This window comes from Schistocerca cancellata, chromosome 2, assembly GCF_023864275.1.
Source record: "Schistocerca cancellata isolate TAMUIC-IGC-003103 chromosome 2, iqSchCanc2.1, whole genome shotgun sequence".
NCBI classification, from domain to species: domain Eukaryota; kingdom Metazoa; phylum Arthropoda; class Insecta; order Orthoptera; family Acrididae; genus Schistocerca; species Schistocerca cancellata.
The window spans coordinates 946684699-946705238 of record NC_064627.1 but is presented as its reverse complement, the minus strand read 5'-3'; the positions used below and the strand labels follow the sequence as shown (position 1 = coordinate 946705238).

The following is a 20540-nucleotide window of genomic DNA, read 5'->3' as shown; positions in this document are numbered from 1 at the left end:
CCACCTGATGACATTATGGAAATCTAGTAGCTGGCACAACATTATTGTCAAGTGCTGTGGTGCCAATACCCATGGGGCACATGTCATCAGGAGCACACTTTGATGAGACCACACCAGAATGTGGCATATAAGTCAGACTAGGACTGAACTGAGTCAGAGTTATGGTGTGATCTGTGGAGTGGGTGGTTAGTATGGTATTGGTTTGCCTAAGGTGTCTACATTGTGGACCCTATTTGTCATACACAGAACTTTGATATGATGTGGACTGGACTTTGCTTTGGAATACGAATATAGTTTGCACAGTTTCTGAGAAACATGTTGTGAATAAATTGGGGTGAGTCTTTATTAGTAGTGTTTAGATTGCCTTTTGCAAAAATTATGAATTTAGATATGAGAGCATCAAATACAAAGTTCCTTGAAGAGGACATTGCAATATTACAGCTGCTTCCAGTATGTATACAGTTTACAGATAGCAAAACTACTTTGAAATTCAGAGCATTATGACGAGAAGTCTACTGAACTGGACATATATGATATAAACTAAAACTCTCACTCTTTCTTACTGTGTGCATGTGTGTGTGTGTGTGTGTGTGTGTGTGTGTGTGTGTGTGTGTGTGTGAGAGAGAGAGAGAGAGAGAGAGAGGTGCAACAGTTCTGGTATATGTGGTATATGTGTACTATATTTGATGACAAATTTTTTGATTTTGTATAGGTACACTACCAGATATAGACAGACACCAGACACTTTATTTGTTCAATATTTTACAAATTAACATAATTATTGATTATGTTTAAGCAAAACATTCAGATGCAGATGTCTTGTGGCACAGTGAATCATGTTGCACTAACTGCAGTTACAGAATGCATTAGTCAAGGTTTTATGGTCTTTTACATTTTATTACAGAATGGAATGTCTCTGAAGGTGCACTAGACAAAAACATTCAAAGACTTTGATGTATTTTATTGTGCAGGTTTTTCAACAATACACAACATTTATTGTGCAAATAATTAAACACTTCATCTAAAATTCAGTGTTTTTATGTAATACAACACTGACATAAGTAAATAATTGACAAATCAATTTCAGTCTTATATCTGTAAAGCTTTTCTTTATAGAAATGTTGATATTAAAAACTAAGAATACCACCTCATCAAAAAATGTTGTCAATATAAAAGCAGTAATAACTTGTGATAAATCATTGGTGGTTCAAAAGCAGGTACTTTCAAATTAAGTTTCAGTTGGTTGCTCTGTACGACAACTGCACTTGAAGCATAATATACAATTACACAAAACAGCTTGTTTACTAAGTGCAGTAACTGCTCACTCTCCTAATTCAGAACAGGACTAAAGTTAACAAATAAAAGAAATTGTGACATTCTAGAAATATGTACAAAAAGACTTGTGGCAATTAATCTTCCACTACAGCAAAGAAGTTAAGTTTTCTTTAGTGTTGTATTTATCATGTCTCATAGTCATATATACTGTAAAAAATTAACTAATGCTGAAAGCAGAAGGAATTTTTTTACTTTTAGAAAACTGACTTGATATTAGACATGCTGCACTTTTGAGGGGAACAGGATAGGGGAGAGAATACATTTTGAACGTACACATGGAAAGAAAACTATTGTGTTTTCTCAGAAAAATTAAAGTTAAAATGTTCACTTCAGTACACAAGAAAAATATTGGGAAACGATGAATATAATTTGGAAAAGAACAGACAGGTTACACTTTATAGTCTTGCTTATTGTGCTCAAGCACAGAAAAAGACACGTTAAACTGTATAGCAGTTTTACTTATTGTGCTCAAGGACAGTCAACAATTTAATTTTTTTGTAATGTAATTTAGAAATTATCCTTAACTGACTGCAAGTAGGGAACTTATAGAATATCAGGATGAACTTCAGGAAAGATTTCCATACTGCTAAATAAATATTAAATGAACTGACTAATACAGGAACTACAAAAAAATCAAAAGTGCTTGTTTATTATCATGAGGAAACATAAATTATGGCAAAAAATTTACTTCTACAATAACTCTGTTCTTCTCCTCTTTTAGATACATGAAATGATGCTCATGACAACTCAGAAACAATGGGAACTCTACCAAGTAGCTGTTCCTTGTAGGATGGAATACATAAGTATAATCATATTTTCTTTCACTGATCCTACCTTATTTAAAGTCTACAATAGTAATAATTTACTAAAGGGAGACTGATTAGAGACACAGAAGAGTACATAATTTTGCTTATCCTTGTTTTGTGTTTGGCTGAATGTCTGGTGCAAACTTTGCAGGTGGATGTCATTTCATCTTACTGTATGTCCAAACAGAGGCATCTGCAAGGTGGAGCAAGAAGGTACACATGGACCACCCCCCTCTCCCAGATTTGGAGTGCAGGGATTTTATGCAAATATTTAGTGGATAATCATTAATTCTCTGAGGTATGATAAGTTTTTTGTCATATTAGCTCTAATGACATGACATGTCTGGAGAATGAATAATTCATTTTTTGTATTTATGTTCTACCAGAAATTTCCTACAGCATTTGTCCAATGTATCAGATGCGTAGCTATGTAGTGTGTTGACTGTGGTTGGTGTGTTTAGAAGTATCATGGTATTTATGTTAATGTGGAAGTAACATAGTGTGAAAGCTAGTGTCATCTCATAGTATACTTCTCCTGAATAACAATAAGGATGCCATTTAGTTTAATGTCATTATCCAGTGGATGTATGTCTGTCAACAATAGCACATGCCCACATACAAGAGACTTATTTATAGTACCTTCATGTAAGACACTGGCACATATATGTGTGATCAGGAATCTTACACCACCAACTCTTTCCCCATGGCCTATGAATAAATAATGGTGACAAAAATTTCTTTGAACACCAGAATCCAAACCCAAGCACCATCATATGACCATGCTCTAATAATGAGATGTGTTTAATATATCCTAGTACAGTGTGATGAAGACAGAATGAAAATATCTATCTTGGAGGGCATCTTAGGAGTTATCGTACACAGTCCATTCCTTAGGATAAGCGTAAAAAGTTTTGCAAAATGTATTCAGAAACATGTAGTTATGAGATTAGGCTAATAAAGAGCAAAAATTAGCCGTATGCAAAATTGGCAGGATGCTTGAAAGAAATTGGGGTGCTGAGGATCCTTTGTAAAATGCATTTAATAAATCAGCAGTGTTTTTCCCTTATACAGCAAATTTGTGTAATAAACATTGGGTTTTTACCATCCTCAAAAAATTAACTTAATCATTTCTAGCTGGAATATCAGGAAGAGCATAGAATGAGACTGCTTCATATAATCCATTCGTAGTCACACTTAGACAGTAAAGAAATGTTTAAATAGCTGTTATACAATACATTTCTCCATACATCGTGGTTTGTTGATGTACTGTTTTATGTTTGTGTTTTGTTTACCTTAGGTGATGAAAATCATACCTTAACATTTCTGAACTTCACTTAACTTTCTCAGGTCTGAATTTCGTGACTAATTCGAAATGACATTTCAATGTGTAGTCTTTCACAGCTTGTTCTAGTCCACAAATGACTTCCAGTTACATATGACCTACACTGTATATAGTAAATAGCACAAAGAAATAAGACTGAGCTCTGAGGAATAGTAGTTACACATGTGATTGTTGTGTTCAAGTCCTGGTGGTGACAAAAGACTTGCGCTGGATGTGATGGCTGTTGTTGTTGTTGTGGTTGTTGATACTGATGGTTGTGAGGAGTGTGGAATTTGAGGGTGTGCTCTTGAGTGGGATGGGTGTATCAACAGCAGCAGCTGGGGTGAGGCTACGGGCACGCACAGCTCGGGATGTAGCAGAGGCAGAGGGTGGTGTGTTGGCACCCCCTGTGCCCCCATCTGAGCCAGAGCTGCCCCACGGCAGGCCCAGGCGGCGAGCCAATGCACGCAGCACACGCCGTTTCAGCACAAAAATAGCTGAGATGAGCACTCCTTGCAGCACGTTCACAGTATCAGGAATGTACCAGACCCACGCTGGGGAATTCACCCACATACCTGACACCACATCCAATGTGAATGTCAGGCCCATCACCACAAAAAGTTTTGCATTCATCACCACCCTGCAACAGAAAGTAGCCATCTTACACTGAGGTGAAAAAGTAATTCTTAGGCCATTGTAGCCATACATCATCAAATAGAAAGCATTTACAGCACTTACATACAATGATCACATTACTGCACTAAAGATGTGAAAAAGTCAAATGTTACTTAACTGTTGCATTATTTGATATTATTAATAATATGCACATCAGCTGGCTCTACTAAGAAATTCACAAATGGAGTAGAAATAACTGGCTAATCAGAAATCCTTTAAGTGCCTCTTAAACTCAATCTTATTAGCAGCTTTTTATAGCATGTAAGTTATTGAAAATGTATTGTTCTTAATAATGGACACTTTTATTGATAAAAAAAAGAGACATTACATCTTTGCATAGGATATTTTTATATCTGGTATTGATTTTATGAATTCAGCTGTTGGTTTGTAAAATAGATATACACTATGTGATCAAAAGAATCCAAACAGCCCCAAAAACATACGTTTTTTATATTAGCTACATTGTGATGCCACCTACTGCCAGGTACTCCATATCAGTGACCTCAGAAGTCATTAGACATCATGAGAGAGCAGAATGGGGTGCTCTGCAGAACTCATGGACTTAGAAAGTGATCAGGTGATTGGGTGTCACTTGTGTCATATGCTTGTACATGAAATTTTCACACTTCTAAACATCCCTAGGTCCACTGTTTCCGATGTGATAGTGAAGTGGAAATGTGAAGGGACACGTGCAGCACAGAAGCATACAGGCCAACCTCGTCAGTTGACTGACATCTATCCAAACCATCACAAAGGAATTCCACACTGCATCAGGATCCACTGCAAGTACTATGACACCTAGGCAGGAGGTGAGAAAACTTGGATTTCATGGTCGAGCAGCTGCTCATAAGCCACGCATCACACCAGTAAATGCCAAACACCACCTTGCTTTGTGTAAGGAGCATAAACATGGGATGATTGAACAGTGGAAAAAACGTTGTTTAGAGTGATGAATCATGGTACACAATGTGGCAATCCAATGGCAGGGTGTGGGAATGGCGAATGCCCGGTGAACGTCATCTGTCAGCGTGTGTAGTGCCAACAGTAAAATTCTGAGGCGGTGGTGTTATGGTGTGGCCGTGTTTTTCATGGAGGGGGCTTGAATCCCTTATCGTTTTGCATGGCACTACCACAGCACAGGCCTACATTGATGTTTGAAGCACCTTCTTGCTTCCCTCTGTTGAAGTGCAACTCGGGGATGGCAATTTCATCTTTCAGCATGATCGAGCACCTGTTCATAATGCATGGCCTGTGGCGGAGTGGTTACACAACAATAACAGCCCTGTAATGGGCTGGCCTGCACAGAGTCCTGACCTGAATCCTATAGAACACCTCTGGGATGTTTTGGAACGCCAACTTTGTGCCAGGCCTCACTGACCTCTTCGATACCTCTCCTGAGTGGAGCACTCCATGACAAATGGACTGCCATTCCTGAAGAAACCTTCCAGTACATGACTGAAGATATTCCTGCAAGACTGGAAGCTGTCATCAAGGCTAAGGATGGTCAAACACCATATTAAATTCCAGCATTATCGATGGAGGGTGCTATGAACTTGTAAGTCATTTCAACCAGGTGTCTGGATACTTTTGATCACATAGTGTATTATTTATGACAGATTTCATTAAAGCAATAGTTAGTACACCCAGTTCCTTGAACAGGCCTCTGCAGGATTTTCTTGAGTTCAAAGAACAAGTAATTGGTATTACATACTTGTGTATTTAAACCAGGGACCAAGAAATGATGGAGAGGCTTTGTCCCACAGTAGCCCTCAGTGGTTCACAACCCCACAACAGGCCACAGCTGTCCACCCACCCAGCTGCCACCCTGCACCGAACCCAGAATTATTGTGCGGTTCGGCCCCCAGTGCCCCCCCCCCCCCCCCCTTCTCCCGGGATCATCTCATACCAGATCAGTGTGAACCCAAATGTTTTTGTGGGAAAGTAATTATGGTGTACGTGTACGTGGAGACAATGTTTGCACAGCAGCTACCAACATAGTGTAACTGAACTGGAATAATTACATACTTTCATATCACATACTTTTGGGCTCAGGAAACTTTAGCTTAGTTCGATGAATGAAACTCCGCCACACCTCTCCCCAGATAAAGATCCCATCTGATATGGTGTGAAAGTAACAAAGAATTATTTTTGTATCAGTTGTGTCTGATAACATCTGCATTACAAATTAAGATTTGTTTAAGCACTTTAACATTTCTGTGGTATTCACCTGCAAAATGAATAAATATTGTCAGCCCTTTTTATCAGCTTGCTGTCATAATTTGCTGTGAGAAAACCTCTTACAAGTTTTGTGATTTATACAGTCACAGAATATAGCAGTAGTCTGTGATTTATTGTCTAACAGCTTAAGCACATTCTTTCTGTATGTATAAATAGCGTTCTCAGTATTGGAATTCTTTAGAAATCCAAACTGTGACTTTGACAACATAATATTTGTAGTCAGATCATTAAGAAGCCACTTGTATTTTACGTTTTCTAAACTTATTGAGAATGCTGGCAAAAGTTAAATTGGGCAGCAATTTGATGGTATCTCTTTATTTTCTTTATTATGCAAAGGTTTAACTTCAGCATGTTTCAGCCAACTGGAAAATTTTCTGGTGTTAAATGTCCATGATACAAATAATTTAATTTGATAATAAACTCAGAACAACTCTCTTTAATTAACTTTGTTGAAGTGTTACAACAACAAATAGAATTTTTTGATTTTAATAACTTTGTGATGGAAATTATTTCTTCTAGTGTGGTGTGGTTCATGTTCATATTACTGAAGTTATTTGTAATGGTTGGTCTGAGATTTAACGTAACAGCACATACTGAACCTGACAGCCTCTTCTTTTCAGTACCTAACAGTTATGAAAAGCTTGTTAAAAAGTGCACACTGTGCGGAAGTATCATTTACTTTTAAACCTATCTGCTGGTTCTCATCCATGGTTCTGCCAGTTTCCTCCTTCCCTACAGCACATATTGTCTGTATTGAGTTGCTTGATGTGATTATCTTTTCTTGTAATGCATTTCTTCATAGTTTGTACTACTGTCTTTAGCATTTTGCACTATATCTTGCAATGAGCTGTAGCGTCTGCTTCAGGGATGCACAGTTTTCTTTTTGTGCTAGGTGATTCATTTATCCATTGAGAAATTTACTGATTTTTTGCACACTTTGATCTAATCTGGGCATAAACCACTTCATTTCTTTAAAGAGTTTCCTAACATAATAAAACTTTTGAGTCCAAACATCAGTTTTAATGTAGGGAACACATAAGAAAATTCGTTAAAGGATCTAGTAATAGGTGAAAGAATCAGTAAAATGGAAAGTTCATATGACAAAATGAAGAGTGTCTACAATTTATATAAGGTACCAGTATATGGCAGTGAGCCTGTATTATTGTATCTACAAAGGACAACATGTTATTAACAGGGGTAGAATAAAAACACAAGAAAAAGAATAATAATAAAAATTATGTAAGTGCAATACATACTGATGTTCGCAGTAAGATGTAACATTGTGATTTATTCAAATACCAAGAGTCAAGGACATCACTTCCAGCAGTCTTTCATGTGTCCAGTCGTGGGTGACTTGTTTAGTTGCCTCAATGATTAAGTGATGAGCATTCATATCTTTGCTGATTTGTTTAATACAGGATTTCTTTGGTGTATCCTTTCTCCCTCTCTTTACTTAGGCCATTCTTTCTAGGTATCTTACTGAGCTGAGGGAATATTTTATTAGACCTCTTGTACAAATGCCAAACTATTGCAATCATTTGCATTTCTTCTTGCTTGCCATATTTTACTGTGATTAACTTATTTCCTTGGCATGCTCAAATATTATTCTCAACATTGTCTATAATGGCAGAATTTCAAAGACAGTTTTGTGAAGCAGAGAAAACTTTCCACGCAACTTGAAGGGGGCTATCACTGTTGGTTCCTCTTAGAACATTCAGTCTTGACCTTCCTTTGTGACATTAAACCAGATGATTTCCTGCTGTGCTTCAATGTTAGCTTTACGGAACACTATGATTGAGCAAGCTTTCATCAATAATGACAGAACTGAGATCTTCAAATGTTGCACTACCAGTTGTTACATCTGCAGACAAACTTCAGTTCATTTTTTCTTTTGTGTAGACATATACAGTCTCAACACACACAACCCACAGAAGCATCCCATGTGCAAGTGGTCAAACAAAATGATGACTATAATAGTGTGCATGTGTTCAGCAGAGTTAATATTGTTCTGTAATCTTATATCCTAGGATTTTAATGTGTTGGTGTGTATTCTAATTCCTTTCAACAATTACATCAACTCCTAAATGTCAGATAATCAGATAGACTGCAGAACAGAAAATTAACTGACACAGAAAAAATGCCTGGACCTAATCATCTTGTGGTGTTGCAGTTCTTCTTATGTTCGTGCTTGCTATGAAAACAGGATGAAATTATGCCTTATGCACCTTTTCAAGGTGTTTTGCATAAGGCAGAATTCCTCATCCTATTGGCTGGACCTAGTGGTCTCATCATAATCATCATCATCATCATCATCAGCCATCTGAAATTCAATGGTGCATGACGGCTTAGTCAAGACATATCCATGGATTATGGTCTTCAGTGATATGTATCCACACTGCTCCTGCCATTTTCTATTGTCATCTGCCCAGCTTCCATTAGATCATTGTATTGATCTACTGCAGTCTTTTGGCATTTGGCAAAAAACTTCTTTGATCAACTTACCAGCCACTTGCCTGGCTACATTTTCCATCCACCTCACTTCATTTTTATTAGTTACATCATTCAGTCAATTATGTTTTCTGAGGGCTTCTCCCTGTTCCATTCACTTACAGCACTTGGGAAGAATGATTATTACTCTAATTTTGTTCACATGAGCCTTACATGAGCAACTTGTAAGGGATTGTAGTATATTCCAAGAGTCATCATTCAAGTTGGCTCTTGAAACTTCATAAGGAGACTTTCTTTAGACAGTTTGTGTCTGTCTTCAAGTATGTGCTATTCAGTTTTGTCAGCATCTCTTTGACACTCTATCATTTGTCAAATGAACCTATGACCATTTATGCTGCCCTTCCCTGTATACATACAATATCCCTTAATAGAACTATATGGTACAGTTTCCACACACACGAGCAATATTCTAGGAGGAGTCATATGAGTGATTTGTAAGCAATCTCCTTCATAGACTGTTGCATTTTTCTAGTATTATATCAATAAACAGAAGGCTGCCACCTGCTTTACATAAGAGTGAGCCTATGTGACTGTCCCACTTCGTATCCCTACAAAGTGTTTCACCTAGGTGTTTGTATGAGTTGACCAATTCCAAGTGTGACTCGATACTGTAGTCATAGGCTCCTATGTTTTATGTTTTCATTTTGAAGTGCACACTTTCACATTTTTGAACATTTAAAGCAAGTTTCCAGTCTTAACACCATTTTGAAATCTTATTCAGATCAGACTGAATATTTGTGCATCTTTTTTCAGAGACTATTTCATTACAGATACTTGCATTGTCTGGAAAAGTCTGAGGTTGCTATTAATGTTGTCTCCAAGGTCACTAATGTAGAACATGAACAGCAAGGGTCCCAAACTTATTTAGATTATGATAACACTAATGATATTATAATGAGCAAGTCAAGATGTGCTACAACCTATGCTGATCTGTTGTCTTGCCTTAAGCGCCTGCTCTAGAAATAAATATCATTGTAGTCTCTGAGTCACACATTTTTTTCTGTTGGGATTGACCAGATGTTTATTAAATTAAGAAAATTTTAACAAGTCATGGGATGAGGGTAACAAGAATAGTTCTATGCAATGGATGATCACCATCAGTGAAAGGCAACATCAAGTCCTTGAGATGACTTGAAGTAGGTAAAGAAATAGTGCACCAACCGTTTAGGCACTGCCCTTGGGGCATTTCTTCTACATATATTGATGACTCTCCATCCAAGATAAGATACTGCATTCTTCCTACCAAAAAATTCTCATTGGATTACACACATTTTGCTTGAGACTACACACAACCATACACACATAAGAATAGATGTGGTATTGAGTCAAATGCTTTTTGGAAAGTGAGAAATACTGCATCTACCTCTCTGGAGCCATTGGTTTGTTTTTCTGTGTTTTCACACAATCAATAACACCTATTTCTCTGTTTCTCACTGAGAAATGTCCATTTTTGAATGTTTTTTTGCATTGAAATACCCTATCTCATTTCACAAATCAAAACTGGTAATATATGCATTGCAGGCAAATTGGAAGCTTAGTGTTTAAAACTCTATTTAATTTACAAAAAGAACTCCAGCCATTGTCTTCTGCATTTGATAGAGAGTAATCCAGCCATAGAGAAACATGATAATGCAGCAAACACAATACAGAGTGGACCACGGGTTTAATATTTTCTATAACTTCATTTCACAGCTGCTGAAAGATATCAAAGCTGGACTGAACACTAATGCTATTATCATGAGCAAGTCAACATGTGCTACAACCTATGCTGAACTGTTATCTTGCCTTAAGTGCCTGTTCTAGAAATAAATATCATCGTAGCCCCTGAGTCACACATTTTTTTCTGTTGAAATTGACCAGATGTTTATTAAATTCAGAAAATTTTAACGAGTCATGGGATGAGGGGAACAAGAATCATTCTATGCAATGGATGATCACCATCAGTGAAGGGCAACATCAAGTCCTTGAGCTGACTTGAAGTAGGTAAAGAAACCGTGCACCAACAGTCTTGGTAAATGTCCTCCCAAGGTCCATTGGTGCTGTCAAGTAGTAGGTTTATTGGGCTAATGTTTGATGTTCACAGCATGAGCAGATAGAAATCAACCAGCAATGATTTATTTATCAACATGAAAAGCAACATGTAAAGACTTTATAGGGTTTCTTACATGCAGTTTAAGAACTTTTGTGCTCTCCTTGCATGCCAAATTATGTAAGTTGACTTCACTCTTTGGTATTGTTCATTTGTTAATTTTTTCATCAAGTTCCATAGTTTCAGGGGTGTGGAACAAGTCGAGGTATGCATTTAAAAAAATCATAAAAATGTTATCTTTATACTGCTTTAACAATAAACTATCACTATACAGCTTAAAACTAAACACACTTTTGTCATCTAAATTTAAGTGAGCAAATTAATACAAAAGCTGCTACTTTGAAAAAGCTAGTGCCTTATCAGTTTTACTATGTAGCTACTGTTTGGCAACCTTGTATCCAAGCCTTCTTTCAAGTTTCTTTGTTGCATAGCCTGCTCCACTTGATTTTCCCATTCTGCACAGGGTCTTCTCTTTTTCTCATATATGGAAGTTGCCAACAAAGTACTTTTTCAGCCAATTTCATACCTTAATCTCATCACATGACCACACCATTTTAAATCCCATTTTTTCACCACTTTGGTGATGTATGTGAGTTTTCATAAGTTTTCTTAATTTGTCATTTGCGATTTTCTCAGAAGTTATATTTCAAAATCTGTACATACTAAGTCTTATCTGCAGTACATTTCTATCGTGCAGCTTTAAAACAAATACTGCTGCTTGCCACATTGTTAACAGGACTTTTCAATCCCTGAATGTAGATATTCAGATAATTTGTAGAAACAGTGGCTAATAATATATGCTTTCAATTTCCTTTTGAACTGGTAAGGTTCTTGATTTCTTGGTTTATGATAGATGGTAGTTTGTTGAACATCATCTCACCAGAGTACATAACTCCGTTCAGAATCCTAGATGAGAAGGCAAAGTGTACAAGAAAATTAGTTCTGTGCCTTGTGAGTGTGTAAATCACAGTTCAACTGAAACTGATTTTGATCAGCACAAAAAAAACATTAAGGAGTAAATGTATTGGTCAGTGAGTGTAAGGGCTCCAGGATCCTTAAAAGATCCTACAAGATGTACAGTAATCTGCTTTACATAATGTGCTTGCTGCTCACTACTTCTGAAAAAAAGTTCATTTACTTTAAGTGTATTGCCACAGAAGATAATTCCATAGGAGGACATGGAGTGAAAATATCTCAAATGTGCCAACACTTTCTTTAGGTGAACACAATGGTAGATGCTTCTGAGGATACAATATGCTGATTAGTTTATCTATGTGTTAACTCTTATTTTAACGTGTTATTCAACTAGACAGCAAAGAATTTTATGCATTGTCTTTATGTAGTGGGAATGACCCCTTATGTGTACTTATAGCTCTGATTTTATTGTAAATCAATTTGAGGCTCTTAAAAATAGTAAACATATCTTTTGTCATGTATGAAATATGGTATAAAACTAGCTATAAATACTTTTAAAACTGATCATAGATTAACTCCGTATATGTGACTAGAAAAGTGTTAAAAACATTGACAAAGGAGAAGAGATATGGATAAATGTCTATAAATCATATTTATAATTATAAAGCCTATGACATAGATTATACAGCCTTCAACAGAGGTGTATTAACAGATAAGAGCAGTGTGTTTCCGATAACAGATGCATGAGGTTCTCTATGTTCTCCATTATAATGATGTCCTTTCTATATGGACTGGCATGTCTAAAGAATCACTGCCCCCCCCCCCCTCCCCTAAATCCCTTCAGAGCCAGTTTATGGCCCAAATGACACCAACTGCTGCCTGGAGCACCAAGCTGAGAAGAAAGCCAGAGATGCCACAGTTGTAAGACTTCTACACAGGACATATCATGATTGGTTGCTGTTGCTTGGGGCACCAAGCTCATATGGGTGTCTAAATGCAGGATTTGTGTACATTGGGTATCACTGTTAATTGATTTGTGTACAATGTGTATCACAATTGGTAGCAAAAACTGAAATGAGTGAATGATTATGAGGGACAAGTAGGTGAGGGGGACACCAAATGATAAGTTGCTTGTGTGGGAAAATGTTCATGAACCAGCCCTGACAACCAGTTACTAGCTTACTTAGCCAAAGTGGGCATAACATCATAAATAGCCATGTATAATCTGTTACTGTACATATCATGACTTCACCCTACACAGGTAAGTTTTAGCCTATGACTAAGGGGTTTACCAATATTAGCTGTGATTTACATTTTTGTTTTATAATACATCCAGATATAACCCCATGCAAGTGCCACATTATGTGCTACACTCTCTGAACAATTCTATGTCACTGACTCAGGAGGAGTGCAGCTCTCCCACCTCCCTTCCCCTCTTTGACTGATCTAGCTGAATATTGCTTTACACTTTATTGAATAATTCCATTTACATCTAATCCCTTCATGTACCTTTACTGCTCTTACCTATTAATACATCTTCTTCATAGGCTATCTAATTTTAGTGCAATAATTATAATTTTGACATAACATAGACGTTATCTATAGCTTTTGCCTTTTGTTATAGTTTTAACACTTGGCTAGTCAGATATACATATGAAAATTGGAATTGTGTTAGCTTAATGGAGTTAATCTGTGATCAGTTTTACAAATATCTGTAGATAGTTTCATACTGCATTGTTACAGGTGTAACAAAATTACTGAGCCTGAAGATGGAATAGTGTAACACCAAAATCAACAGCAAGTAAAATAAGACCCATAAATACTGCTCAAGGTGTCATCTGTACTACACAAAGGTATGGTAAAAGCTGTTGTCCCATGATCTATCAGAAGATGGAGCTATGGAGATTTTATACAGCATGTTTCAATTGGTGTATAACCATTAATGTCAATTTCTACTGCTAACAGGCCTTTACTGTTCATTGAACTGGTATAATATGAGTCTTCAGTATAATATGAGTCAGGATTTAAACTTTTAGCTGTGAATTGCTTGCACGCATCTTTAGCAATCATTTGAGCTGTTTAACTTGTTGTCAGTTTTTCAGCTCTTCATCTACTGTTGCAGGATGTTCTATAATTGCAGCAGATTCAGCCACCTAGTACAGAAATAAATCTGGTTGCTCAGATTGGTGATAACTGACTGCCATGTCTTGCAATAAAACAGAATGCAGCCAGCCTGAAATTGTCCCAAAGTATCATGTTGCTGGAAATTTCGTGGCTCTGCCTTGTAGTGTAGTCTATTGGTAGTTTGCAGAGCAGGCTTCAGGATCCAATTCTGCACATACTAAATCTAGCGTATGTGTGAACTGATTGCAGGTATATGCTTAAGCACTGCCTTATGAGTACCAATTAGAGCATGAGTGAACAGGGAATGTGGGCATAGGATTTTAGTATGGAATAAAAGAAGCACAGATGCCCAAGTGTCTTGCACCTAATGTCACACTGCTAGTCATTATCTGCCTCAAATGACCAAACAGGTGAGGGGCATATCCAGCATACTTGGTAATGGCATACGGACTGGCAGAATGTTTTTGCTGACAGTGAGACTTCCTCTCCAGAACAGCTGTTTCTAGGAGTAGTGGCACATCTGGTATGGTACCCTACTAATAGTACTATCAGATCCTATATCATCTCCTCTCACACTCTGTATCATTGTGTTTGTGAGCAGGATCATGCACAGTGCAGTTCCAACCAACCTAGCCTGTGTCACACCCTGGGCCATACAACACACACATCAGCCTAGCTTGTTCGTGAGACTATGCAGCTAATGCAGCCTGCTGGGCTAGGTCAACACCATCTTTCCTACCTAACCTTGGCCCTTCACTTCCCCATCCAATCAGGCTGTGCACTGTGGCTACTCGCCAGGCCAGCCTGTAATCTCTGCTGGATTACTTTCTGTGCTCATCTGCAAAGGCCTTTATTTATCCTCCTCTATTGTTGTTTCAAGTAACTATGCATGGAATCATTGACAGTGGTTTCCATTAATGTTGGAGCTCGCATGCTTCACTGTGGTGCTATTTTACACTTTTTTTGCCTCCTGCGAGTTATAGTACTTACATACACTGAGGTGCAAAAGTCATAGAATAGCGATATGCACACATATATATGATGGTAGTATCATGTACACAAGGTATAAAAGGGCAGTGCATTGATGGAGCTGTCAACTGTACTCAGGTGATCAACTGTACTCAGGTGATCCACGTGAAAAATTTTCTGATATGATAATACACACACAATGGGAATACAGACTTTCAGCGTGAAATGGTAATTGGAGATAGATGCATGGACATTCCCTTACAGAAATTGTTAGAGAATTCAGTATTCTGAGGTCCACAGTGCAAAGAATATGCCAAGAATACCAAGTTTCATGCATGACCTTTCACTACAGAAAAATAGTGGCTGACAGCCTTCATTTAATGACCGAGAGCAGCAGCATTTGCGTAGAGTTGTCACTAATAACAGACAATCAACACTGTGTCAGATAACTGCAGAAATCAATGTGGGACATATGATGAACATGTCTGTTATGGTATGTGTGGTGAAATTTGGCATTATTGGGCTATCGCAGCAGATGACCGACGCAAGTGCCTTTGCTAACAGCACATCGCCTGCAACACTTCTCTTGGGTTAGTGACCATATCAGTTGGACACTAGATGACTGGGAAACTGTAGCCTGGTCAGATGAGTGCCAATTTCAGTTGGTAAGAGCTGACAGTGGGGTTTGAGTGTGGCACAAACTTCATGAAGCCATGGAACCAGGTTGTCAACAAGGCACTGTGTAAGCTGATGTGGCTCCATAATGGTGTGGTCTGTGTTTACATGAAATTAACTGGGATCTCTGGTCCAGCTGAACCAATCATTGACCATCTGCAGCCATTCAAGGGCATCATGTCCCGAAACAACGATGGGATTTTTATGGGTGACAATGCGCCATGTTACCAGACTGCAATTGTTCATGATTGGTTTGAAGAACATTCTAGACAGTTCAAGTGAATGACTTGGTCATCCAGAGCATCCAACATGAGTTCCATTGAACATTTATGGGACATAATTGAGAGGCTAGTTCAGCTCAAAATCTTACACCGGCAATGCTTTTGCAATTATGGGTGTCTACAGAGGCAGCAAGGCACAGTATTACTGCAGGGGACTTCCAACAAATTGTTGAGTCCATGCCACACTGAGTTGCTGCACAACACCAGGAAAAAGGAGGCCTGATACGATATTAAGAGGTATTGCACGACATTTGTGACCTCAGTGTAAGTACTTCTTTATACACTTATTTATTTAGGTATTTACATTTTCTTTGCATGGAGCCATCGTAATACTATGGTTATATTTACACTTATAACATACACTGTATTCTGTAGCTGTTGCTTCTTATGTCTATTTTTTACATTTATCAAATTACAACTGATATGCTAATGCCTCATGTTACAATCACTATCTTAAAATTCATTGAAGGAATATAAACATTTTTGTATTAGAAAAGATTTTAATTTTGTTTTGAAAACATCTCCTGTGTACGTTCTTAGAGAGTTTGGTAGCTTGTTATACCAAATCAAACCACTGATATATGGACTTCTATCAGTCATATTTAACATCGTTCTGTTACGGAAATAGTTACACTTTGTTCTAGTGTTGTGATCATGTACATCACTGCCCTCGATTGCTTCTGTTCATTGACTTATAAAAAATACAACTATTTTGAAGATGTACAGGGAATATATTGTCAGATATTTGTGCTGCACAAACACTTCATGACATGAATCTCTATATCCCATCCCATGTATATGTCTTATTGCTTTTTTCTGTAGTAGTAATATTTGTTTTAAATGTAAATCAGCTACACAGCCCCATAGTTCAATTCCATAATTGGGGAAGGGGTAAAGTGTTCCATAATATACTAATTTCGGTGCTCGGCTAGGAACTATCTTTGCGAGCTGGCTGAGGAGATATATGGCCCTACTGACTTTTCCGCATACGAAATCAATTTTCATCAACATACACACCCAGGAATTTACAGTTATCATTTTCTGTTGCAGAGATATTACACACACTATTCATATGAAATGTCAGTAGTTGAGATTTGGGGACATTCACCTTGAGTCCCTGATCATTGAAGTATTTTGTTACTTCTGTTACACCTCTAGTAGCAATAGATTCTAGCCCATTAGATTCACTCCCATAGAATAAGATTGATGTGTAATCTGTATAGCTTACAGTATGGCAGTTAATGGGTTGTGCAATGTCGTTAATATATATAAGGAAGAGAGTGAAATGTATGTGAAAAAGACAACAATCAGAGAATGTCTTTATACTGACCATATTCTTAATTTCCAAATAGTGCGCATCAAGCTTACACGGATGACATTAAAGGCTTTGCTTTCTTGTAGACTAGAAGCACTAATACAATGTAAGAATCCGTTCACACATGGTAGGCATCAAACAGTACACAATGTCATACTCTATTTTCTCTCTGTAAGTTTTCAGAGGTTGTAGACAATGGAAGGCTCAGTAGCCTGGCCCGTTAGCCCATAGTCCATAGAGCAGGACACTGAATTGAAGCCTTGTAATCAGGTGGTATGTGAGTTAGCTATGTAGGCTTGCCTGTGTCCGGTACATGCCAGTAGGCAAGAAATAGGATGGATCACGGCCTTCATGATCCCACAGGCTATGGCTAGGCAGGCTGAAACCTGCATTGTGCATGACTCTATTTTGAGCAGATGTCCTGTTTGTGGAACAATTCATAATTTTTACCACACAGGCACCTTACTGCTTTGTGAATGCAATGTCATGCCCACTTTGAGTACACCCAGGAAGAGAAGGGATAAGCTGTGCTTTTGCCTGGAGAGTTTTTTTTTTTTTTTGTGTCATTTACTTTTCCGCACTCCTGTGGCAAATTAAAAGTCCCTGCTAGTATTGGCCAGGGATGCACCTCAGGGTTTTCTATTCTGACAGTGATTGTGTGTGCTAGACGTTGTATAAACAGCAGCAAAAGTTAGCTCTCTGTCACTATCTGACAGCTAATGGCTGCAATCTGATAGTCATGCCATATAAGCTGGGTCTCATAGTGTAAACGGGACAGACACGGATCTAGAGTTTGGTTCTGGGGAAAGGGGAAGAGGGGGCAGCAGGAGTTGGCACAGTTTGTTCTTCTACTCTCTCCCAGTTCCTGACCCCACAAGACTGCACATTATCATCCACAGTTAATGTGTTACAGATCCTTAAGATTACAACAATACTAAGAATAAAATGTCTAAATTTAATCATAACAACTTATTTACATAAATGGTTCATACAGTGCTTTTTCTTTTTAGGTGCTCTCCACCCTTTGGATCCGCACATGAAATGGAAACCTCCCATCCATGGAAGCACCTCGGCAGTACTCTCAAATAGGGTCATATTTACACACAATAGCATGTGCCACCTCTATCCTGAACTCTTATTTGTTTTCAGCTTCAGAAGTTTTTATTTATCATATACTGTATTTTTTGTTGGTCTACAAAATTAAGATTCCATATTACAAAACATGTTATCAATAATGGTATTACTTTAAGAAACATCTATGACTCTACACTTAAAAGTGCTGCTTAAATGATACATGACATTAAAGATCTCTCCAAAATGCATTGTTTTTTCTATAGTTTATTTTTTTTACATTTTACTGTAGTTTTCGTGCTACAATACCAGAAAGTCTGACTTTTATGAGCACATAATTGTTAATTTGTGTGGTGAAAGTTTATTATATGATGCATGGGTAAGACGTGTGCCAGTAAGCAAGTATTATTTTACTGAGTAATTAATGGTAGATGATTTGCAGTTTCACAGCAGATCACTTAATTTGACAAATGGTGAAAATTAATGCAATATTGCCAACATATTCCGATTCTAGTACTGGAAACTTCAACGCTCTTACAAACGTGTCCAGTGGATCTGAAAAAGGAACTAACAAGATTTCTTGTGGCAGTACAGGCCTGATTTCAGATTGAGTTCAGCTTTTAATAAAGGAAATAAACGATATAACAGTGTCTTTTAGTCACGTGCCGGAAGCATAACTCCAAATTTCAGTATAGAATAACTTTAATATTTCATAGTATTTAACTGATGTGGGGCCCAAGAATGAAAATGTAAGATTTTAAATCACTCTTTAGGGTATCATAAATCAAATCCAACACATCACACAAGAACCTTGAAATTGTACTTTTGAGAGCATGGAAGAAATACTGGAAAAATGATGGGTAATTGCCAGATGCCAAATACTGAAGAGTCACTTCTAGTTTCAGCTAAGACTGCATCTCTAATGCAAGTACTAAATTTTTTAATAGAGCTCAAGTTACACCTCTACAACTACTTGAAATTGACTATTGTTATTCAAAAGTACTTCACAAATGGGTCTTTGCTTAAGAGTGCTATGTCCATTACAAGTTTGTCTGATGCCAAATCAATGGTTTATTTGCGCATACCATAAAATCCACTTCCAAATCCAAAACTTTAACTTTCTCTTCCTCTTATTAAATTCTTTGCTTAGTTCTAATACCATAATCTGAATGACAACACCAATGCCCATGTGAATAATCCCAGCTGACACTGTATTGAAAACCAATGCCACATGTATTTTGAGAGGAGCATTTAAAGACATAGTGCCACTGCCAGTGCCCTGTCACCCATCAAGCCACTTGCTGTGGCCTGACTTTTGTTGCATGTGGAAACACAACTTAAAATGTAAACATGACACTAACAATGTTTTTCAAAAGTTGGTTTCCATGTTCTGGAAGTTGTACCGCATGTAAATGTAGACAATGTTAGTACTAGCAACTGAGTGGTTCAAATTTGCTTTTTGAAGCTTGTAAAAGTATGCATCAAGCCTTTGAGCTTGAATGGCATCTTGGTTTATTCATTCCACATTTTCTTTTCTATTTTGTGCTTTACTTAGCTTCTACACTTCATTCATCATACCGGATGGACAAGATAAAAGAAAAGGAAGGACTAATAGGTAACGCACTCAATAGTGACAACTGACAACCATAGGAATGACATCTTGTGCTCGAATCAATGCGAAACACAACCACAGAGCAGCCAACGACACTAAATAACCTCCAACTGAACCTGACAATAAACCAAAAGCTTTGCTGGGGACAGTGCTGATGGTCTGCCTTCTATGTTTTTAAATGATAACACATTTGTTTTTCTTTTTTGTGTGAGGGTGTGACCAAGACTACAAAAAATGAAAGTTCCCTTGGTATCTCCATTCCTCTCAGCATTCTAGGTCCACACATAGCCACATAACAGGTCTATGCATTAATCCAACCTTGTTCTGAAAGTGATTATACCAGCAGTGATGGCCAGTTGCGATTATATTCAGAAGAAAATGGTGCCAAACTCTTATGACACTTTCACATGGGAGGACCTGCAACCAGATACAGTGAGTTTGAAACGATTTGCTTTACACTGAAATTTATGTGTCCTTTCACACAGTAGGTGCAGAGTTTTTGCTTTGACTCATTGTAGACATTGTGTATATTGTCAACCAAATCACTGCTACATGTTTTACACAGACCCATGTTTGCCTTTTACAATTTTTCAGAAAGGTTGGAAG

General features: G+C 37.6%; 1 protein-coding gene across 1 annotated transcript in view; it reads right to left on the bottom strand.

Annotated features, from left to right (window-relative positions):
- Nucleotides 1-725: 725 nt before the first annotated feature.
- Nucleotides 726-20540, bottom strand: part of LOC126160040 (G-protein coupled receptor Mth-like) — a 653909-nt gene continuing 634094 nt past the window's right edge. The window contains exon 7 of the mRNA XM_049916850.1: nt 726-4102. Within this exon, the coding sequence (XP_049772807.1) occupies nt 3661-4102 (442 nt within the window). The 3' untranslated portion in view covers nt 726-3660. The remainder of the gene's footprint in view (nt 4103-20540) is intronic.